This window comes from Aspergillus multicolor (genome assembly GCF_047715735.1).
Source record: "Aspergillus multicolor strain CBS 133.54 unplaced genomic scaffold BDW74scaffold_10, whole genome shotgun sequence".
NCBI classification, from domain to species: Eukaryota; Fungi; Ascomycota; class Eurotiomycetes; order Eurotiales; family Aspergillaceae; genus Aspergillus; species Aspergillus multicolor.
The window spans coordinates 485,803-493,528 of record NW_027395961.1 but is presented as its reverse complement, the minus strand read 5'-3'; the positions used below and the strand labels follow the sequence as shown (position 1 = coordinate 493,528).

Sequence of the window (7,726 nt, the reverse complement as noted above, 5' to 3'; positions counted from 1 at the left end):
TTTGCGATGTTTATGGATCGACGATATTTTGTAATATTAAGTTTTTGGTTTGACTATATACTAATCATTTTCATTCTTATATGCATATGCAATGCAAGCTTCGTATCTAACTCCAGGGTATATGCAATCTAAATAGAGTGATCGCTCATGCAATCGTAATCATCCCATCATTACCCACGAAACCAAATCGTGACCAAACACTCTATCATCCTCAGAGGGGTGTAAAAGCAAATGAAGAAAATCAATAAACCGACCCCTTCGACCACTTCCCCCTAGCCCTAATCCTCGGCCCATAAACATAAAACAGATACGGAATCGGAATCAGCGCAATGGCGATAAAGCCCAGCACACTCGACGCCCACGGGACCCCCATATTCCTAAACATGGCCGTCGCAAACAGCGGGAAACATCCCGCAAAAACACTCCGCAGAAACGTATTCGCCGCAACCGCACTCGCAGCCACGGACTGGAATGTATCAATCAGGTAATTCAGCGCCGCCTGGAAGATCGTGAAGAAGCCCAGCCCCATGCATGCGCCTCCAACCATGGACGGGAACCAGTGGATATCCCGCTGCGACGTCCATCCGAAGATGAACAGGCCGCCGGCGAAGAAGACGGAGCCAAGCATCATCGGGGGTAAACGTGCTTCGGGCACTGGACGGTTATCATTCGCTTTGAAGCGGGCGATGTAGAATTTCTGGTTTGCGAGGTTGATGGTCGCGCCGAAGAGGATGCCGACTAGGTACGCGAGGAACGGCAGCGCGCCAACGACCTGATTCCACCCACGAAGTTCCTGGAATACGACGGGGAATGAGGCGAGCGAGAGGTAGAGGATGCCGTACACGAAGGAGGCGTAGAGGGCAACGAGGAAGCAGATTGGTGTTGTGAGGAGGGCGAAGGGGCGGATCAGGTACTTGTTTCCGAGCTCCTTGAGGGTCACGTCCCATTCCTCGTGGCGGGCGTGCAGGGCCCAGTTACCCGTTTCGAAGCGCAGGCGTTGCGCTTTGTATACTAGGAGGGTGTTTGGGTAGGTTTCGTCGATGAAGAGGATGTCCAGCGTTAGGAAGAACATCATCATTATGCCCGTTATCTAAGTGCATGTTAGTGTCTATCTACTGGCTTGGTTGGTTATATGGGTGAGGGGGAAGACATACGTATTGCGTCCACCGCCACCCTAGATAACTCTGCGAAATCGCGCCTCCAACGATGGGACCCAGAACCGGTCCGCCCACGACAGCCATGGCATACCCAACAATCGCTGCGCCGCGCTCCTCGGGTGTCCAGATGTCGCTGAGCACGCCGCCGGTGTTTGTGACCGGGGCAGCGCCGAAGAAGCCCGTGAAGAAGCGGGTTAACATGAGTGTTTGCACGTCTTTGGCTGTTGCGCTGCCGAACGAGAAGATCGCAGCTATAAAGTACGGACCCAGCACGGCGGGTTTGCGGCCGTAGACTTCGGAGAGGGGAGCCCAGACGAGGGGACCCAAGCCTGGGTTGAGGACGTTAGTTGGTTGAACTTGGTAGTGATAACACTTAATATAACGCACCAAACCCGAAGAGCAGTAACGTAGTTCCCAATGTACTGACTTCCTCGCCTATCCCAAATTCTGAGCTGACTTGGCTGGCACCGGTTGAGTAACTAGGTATTTAGGGTTAGAACCTCCGCACGTTTGAAAGAGATTCGGTCTGGTCTTACATTGCACTGGCCCATGTCGCGCCTATCAAAGCAAAAAGTCAGCCTCAGGTTCAATTGCTTCTCATTCTCTCATATAAAGTTCAACATGACAGGGGATCGACATACCCATAGTCGTTAGCCCGTACAAAACCGTTGTGATCGCCTTCTTCCGAAAGCCCCAGTTCAACGGCCGGTAAGGATCGTCGGGCCCATCAAAGTCAACAATCACGTCGTCTCGTGTTTTCGTATGCGACAGCGGATGCGTAAAGCGCGCAACTTGCCCAGGCTCCCGGCTTCTAATTCTGGATATGACAGACTGCGCGCGCTGTTCGAGGGACGTCCCTGATGCTGCGGTTGTTTGCGTCTGCAGAGCATTGTATTCCCGGTCGTGGTCGGAGAGGGAGTCGGTGTCGGCGGACGAGGTAGAAGAGCGGTTTGAATGGAGGTCGCCCTCTCTTTCTATTTTTGAGGGATCCATGATGCGTCCCTCACGTACTGTCCTTGTTATGTAAAGTACTTAATTGTGTAGTAGAAGGCGAGGAAAAAGACTCCAGCCTTATCGTCACAATTTTGAAGAAAGTCGGCTCAGACGTCATTTCGACTCCAGAGACTGGGCGAACCAGCGGCTAATAAGCCTTTGGCTAGCAGGAACCAGAGCTTAAAAAGTCTTCGTAGCGTGGGATCCAGGCTCAGGAATAGAGCCGTCTTAACCGATTCAGCAGCATCGGGTGCTCCGTGCATCCATCGGACCTCCGATAACGCCGCTGGCTATAAGGTGGATCTGGGGACGATCATAGGTACTATAAGCTCGACAATGCTGTAGCCTGGAACAGTTTAGTATATCATTGAGTCATGATTGTGGTTTGGAGAAAGCTTTAGGACCGTCTGAGCCGCCAGCACCATAGCTAGTGCACCTCGCACCCTCAGACTATCGCCCGAAAAGCTCTATACTGCAAGCATGAATAAACCGGGGTCGCTAGCGGGTCAAGTTTTAGCCAAGCGGCAAACGGACAAAAAGAGAGCAGCGGAATCTTTTCCGGTGGACTGTGGGATGCGGATCGCCACTGTCAACGGGTGGAACTGCTCTAGTGTCCCTAGACCGTTAAAGCAAGTGGTCATCATTGCATCAGTAATGTAGGCGTCGACATTTGTCCAGTAAAGACAATGGGGCTGCTGTTGTTGATAGGCGTACCTCTTCTGGAAGGAAAAAGTGGTTAGGAAAGAACCAGGATGCACCGCTTGGGATAAATATCCAAATAGGCTCTTAAGTTCTATGAACTTCAGTCTATCAATTGCTATGAACAAAATGTACCGCCTAGCATAATGCGTCTTGTTATATACACAGCTCTCACTCGAGCTTGGTCGAGTGCTGACTCTCCCACTTGGTGACAGCCTCGAGTGCAGCCGTCACCTTTAGCCCAAAGCGAGCTTCCTGCTCGTAACTCTCCCAGCGAGCGGCCTTTTGCAGGTTCTCCTTGCATTCCCGTACTCTCTCCTTCTCAAACTTCTCTGGGTTCTCTTTGGCACCCTCTGCGGTTGGCCCGCCATGCTGAGCAATGTATGTCGGACGCTCCATCCATAGGTTTGCCGCCATCTCGAAATGGGCAACTGGGTGCACCCAATCGTCCTTGTGGCGTCCCTTGAATACTGAGCGATCGAGATTGAAGACTGAGGTTTGAAGAATCTTCTTTGCTTCGTCATGGCGCCACATCGAGCGCAGCACAGCTGCACGTAGGAGCTGATAGATTCCCTTCTCTTCTGGTCCCTCACGAGACCACGTTTTGTTCTGGTCGCTTTCAGACCATGCCAGCCTCTTTAGTGATTCTTCGAGCTGCTCTTGTGTCATCCGACTATGTCCGTTCCACAGGAAGATCATCTCCTCTACTGGATCAACTCCCACGGCATCTATAAACGGTATATTCCACTCCTTGGCTCGAGCCTCCCACTTGGCGATCTTGCGAACGACAAAGACATCGAATGGCAACTGTCGCGCCATGAACTTCTTCGTTCCCGCATATTGGGGAGCTTCTTGCAGCAATTTGATCGCAGTGTCCGCATGTTCTTTTGCCTTCTTCGGGTCAGTCACAGCGAACTCTCGGTACAAGCTGATGTGGCAGGTTCCTGCGATGTAGTAATATAACGCACGAGACCAAGAATTGATATCGGCACACTACATAGTTCTTAGCAGGGCAATATTTAGACAGGGATTTTAGGAACAAACCTCAACGAACGCTTCAGAACACAGCTCATACTTGTGGATGTACAGTGCGTTCAGACTCTTCTCAAAAATCTTGAGTCCCTCAACCTGCTTTAAGGGACTCTTTTCTTTGGTGCATAGAAGTTCGAGTGCCACATCAAGCCGGCGGTTGGCACCGTTCATGCGAGACTCCTCAAGAAGCCAAAGCTGACTCTTGGGAAATCTATCCCTCATCCGTGCTAGAAGAGCCTCGAGCCTCTCTTGAGGGTAGCCTTGAATGTCTCCATCCTTACCAGGAACGGCATCAGGCATGATATCGCAGTAACGGACAAACGCGTTATAATATCCAAGAAGGGATAGGGCCGCGATGGCACCTAGCAAGTTGTGAAACTTGCTTGCTTGCCAAAGTAGTCTTAGACCGCGCTCTTTGTCTCCATGGAATCCGACGATGCTGAGGAGCCGATGGAATGCGGGTGGGATCATGGAGATGAGCAGAAGAAGAACTCCGTAGCAAAAGTTGGCTCCAGAGTGCACAAAAACGTCGATCTGGTTTTTGAAGATATCAGATTCTGGATCGTGATTGATCACTTCTGATGTGCTCGTGCTGCTCGAATCCGGGCCATTGGCAGTTTCGGCCAGGCTAAGATTGGAAATGTCTTCGCAAACGTCCACAGACTTTGTAGAAGCTTCTGCTCCCTTTAGTGAAGAGGTTGAAGAAGTAGTTTTTGCAGTACCAGCCTGCCTTGTTTGCATGAACTTCTCCTCCATCTTCAAGATGGCGTCCAGTGCAAAATAAGCCTTTCTCAGCTTATAGAAGCCCTTTATACTTTCAGTAAGGCTTTCGTTGAGTACACAAACAACAGCGCCCATAAGTTGCGCCATTGCCTGAATGAGGATGAACTCGGTACCGGGCGCATAGATCTCTGAATGATAGATATCTGGGGACTGTGCTTTGTTTTTGATGCGTTGTTGGTCCTGGTATGCTCTGTTTTCGGCCTCGTTAAGTCGATCCGCCGCTGCATACCATGAGTTTGTGTGACTGAAGCTGGGCAGATTGGTTCAAACCTTGGCGCATAACATCTTGTTCAAAACCGAGAGTTGCCCTAATGAACATCACCACAGCCCTTCCTAGCTAGAGAAGATAGCCATGTCAGTTGCATCCAGCCGGTACCCTAATTCAAGGGCTCAATAATGAGGACCGTACCAGGTGGAAAGCTGAGTCTCGTCCGGCAAGGCCCTCTTCAGCACCATCAACATCATCGTTAAGGATCAACTCGGCAGCTGTGAGCCGAATGCGGAAAGATTAGCGCTCGTCAGCCTTGGGAGTTTACCTGGATGACGATCCATAAGTCGAGAACACTGATAGGCCTTCGCGTACCTTTGATCGCATCCTCCACTGCCGCACATGATGAGTATCAGCATGCAACGTTCAGGGATAGATATGCGTATGCGGACGACGTCACTCACAGTCCTGCAATTCTGACGAAGCATTTAGCGAATGCGTAGATCCATTCGGACTAGGCTTTTTGCCCCCAAACCAGCCGCCAAACATATTTCAGGACAGCCGCAAATCGCGAGAAAAATGATCAGAGGGCGAGCAAGTTGTAGCGATGACCGTTTATTCAAACGCCAAAAAAACCTAGATACCGGGCCGGACGGTCCGAAGTCCCAAACGAACGGACGTAATGACCGAATCCCAACAAGATCACTGTCTAAGAATGCGCCGGAGAGGTTGCGGGAGCATCAGCCCTGGGCCACGGCAAGCATAAATAGGAAATGAAAAACGGCGACGGAGCGAAAGGCTGACGATATGATACACTTATAAGACGTAGTAACACCCGTAGCGAGCGTCGGTTCGCGCTAAGCAGCAGCAGAAGCGATCAAATGGGACAAGTCTAGCCGTGGTCCACCGGGGAGGCGGAGCATCGTTCAGCTTCTGATCGCGAGCTGATTGCTGCATAAATCAAGAAATCTGAGATGATAAGGCGGATTCAGGGATGACTCTATCGGAATGCGGGGGTGCTAGAAATTCTCCGGCAATTTGAGGCAGCTCTTGTCCAACGATTCAGAGCCTCCAACTCAGCCCGACAGCCTCGTGCTGCCTCACTTGTATACGGATTCTGCCGATGCTGACCGCTGCACTCTCGGCGGAACAAGATTCAGAGTGACATCATACGAAGTAATATACACAGTTTCCTTCAGTTTCAGCTACAGAGTTACCAGTGTACCACTAGCATCGAATTAAGGTGAATCTAATCAGGGCCAGACTGGAAAATCTAGGTCATAGTCAATTTTTAAATCGAAGTTGTAAAAGGCGCATAGAAAAAGAAAGTACGGAGTATAATTGAACCACGTCCGTAGGTATGACGAGGTAGGATTTGCTTACTGTATGGCTATCCTTCAATGAAAATGTGCATCAACAAAACTCTCCATTAACTTTCAAGAGAAAGCAAACATTCATGCTACAAGTCTTCGTTGTCAGTCTGATGTTGTCGCTCAGGGTCCTCAGAGGATACTGCCCAATATCAAGCAAGTCTTGGCAAGCCATGTGACAGCCCAATCCCAGCAAGGCAACTCCGGAGCGGGATTGGGACCTGGACCTCAACAGTCAGCTTCTTCTCCGCACAGCATTCACCTCCTCCAACTCCAGCTTATAACCTACCTCTCCACCTACCTACACCTCAATCTAGACTCATATTCATTGAAGAGTCTTATCAGATCGCAAACTCACTTCCTCCTCATTCTAACAGCCACCACACACCCACCGCCACAATGTCAAACACGCAATCCCAAGACACTAAGCAGCAGGAAGCTTCGCAACAGCCCCAACAACAAAAGCCTACTGTCCTTGAGGAAGACGATGAGTTCGAGGACTTTCCTGTTGATGGTGAGAGCTCTGCCCGTGCTTCTGGCACAGATCTTTCTTTCTCTTTCCTCAAAATCATCTCCCCGCCCCAGGCGTCGATAGCAATGTATCGCGCAGATACATCATACAAGAACAAAATGCTAACATATCTTCTCGCCACAGACTGGCCAGAGAACGAGACCGAGCAGGCGACCGCAAACGGGAATAACGTTCACCTTTGGGAGGAGAGCTGGGATGACGATGACGCGGCCGAGGACTTCTCGAAACAGTTGAAGTGCGTTCTTTATCTCTCTCTTACCTTCTCCTCTCCTATCCCCTTTCCATCGCCGTCTTTGTCGCCGAGAAATCCCTCTGCTCGGACGATGACCATGTGCTCCGCAGGGTCCCCATCGAGTATCGTAACTAACCAGCCTTTCTCATCACAGGGAAGAACTCAAGAAAGTCGACGCCTCCTCGTCCTAATGCGCGGGCGATAGAGAATCCGAAATGACAATAACAATAAGCTTAATAAATAAATACTACATGATAACCTTGTCTCCTACTCTCACATATACATACCTCTTGAGGCCTCGTACGGAGTTGTTCAACCTGATGCAGAAACTGCTTACGCTATGCTACTCTCAACTTGACCCCAAAAGCAACGTCAATTGGTTAGTCAATCACGATCATCATGGTTTATGGGATACTTGGTTATCATCGAGATAGACGTATGGGTTTGTAACGCTATTGCATGTCCTAGTTTCATCTCGGAAGATGTCAACCAACTATAGACGAAGCTGCGAAGTACATGGTCGTCCTAGATCTATTATCACGAAATCTATACTGCGATATCGGCGGCAACGTCCGCAAACAGCTTTATGGGCAGTCATTATGCTCATAATCTGGGGCCCGTAGCTGTAGCACAGTTTAGAATTAGAACTCTTCATACATAGCATCGGACGTAAATTGAATAATGCTTATTATTTAAAAGTCATGGTACATTACATTCATC

General features: G+C 49.9%; 4 protein-coding genes across 4 annotated transcripts; 2 read left to right on the top strand and 2 right to left on the bottom strand.

Annotated features, from left to right (window-relative positions):
- Window positions 1-47: 47 nt before the first annotated feature.
- Window positions 48-2,546, bottom strand: BDW74DRAFT_152197 (MFS transporter). The gene is made up of 5 exons (XM_073724321.1): window positions 1,799-2,546; window positions 1,694-1,715; window positions 1,545-1,636; window positions 1,155-1,486; window positions 48-1,090 (listed from the first exon to the last, which is right to left on the bottom strand). The coding sequence occupies exons 1-5, from the start codon at window positions 2,148-2,150 to the stop codon at window positions 242-244; spliced, it is 1,647 nt and encodes a 548-aa protein (XP_073584599.1). The 5' UTR covers window positions 2,151-2,546; the 3' UTR covers window positions 48-241.
- Window positions 2,547-2,886: 340 nt separating this feature from the next.
- On the bottom strand, window positions 2,887-5,917 carry BDW74DRAFT_152195 (TTC39/IML2 family protein). The gene is made up of 6 exons (XM_073724320.1): window positions 5,337-5,917; window positions 5,248-5,265; window positions 5,074-5,150; window positions 4,935-5,001; window positions 3,894-4,885; window positions 2,887-3,842 (listed from the first exon to the last, which is right to left on the bottom strand). The coding sequence occupies exons 1-6, from the start codon at window positions 5,419-5,421 to the stop codon at window positions 3,021-3,023; spliced, it is 2,061 nt and encodes a 686-aa protein (XP_073584598.1). The 5' UTR covers window positions 5,422-5,917; the 3' UTR covers window positions 2,887-3,020.
- Window positions 5,918-6,641: 724 nt separating this feature from the next.
- BDW74DRAFT_177568 (proteasome regulatory particle lid subunit SEM1) lies at window positions 6,642-7,197 on the top strand (the record flags this gene model as incomplete). The annotated part of the gene is made up of 2 exons (XM_073728930.1): window positions 6,642-7,009; window positions 7,161-7,197. The coding sequence occupies 2 exons, from the start codon at window positions 6,642-6,644 to the stop codon at window positions 7,195-7,197; spliced, it is 405 nt and encodes a 134-aa protein (XP_073584597.1).
- BDW74DRAFT_13859 (uncharacterized protein) lies at window positions 7,166-7,524 on the top strand. Its single transcript, XM_073722468.1, has one exon. It carries the CDS (start codon window positions 7,222-7,224, stop codon window positions 7,438-7,440), a length of 219 nt encoding a protein of 72 aa, XP_073584596.1. The 5' UTR covers window positions 7,166-7,221; the 3' UTR covers window positions 7,441-7,524.
- Window positions 7,525-7,726: the final 202 nt, after the last annotated feature.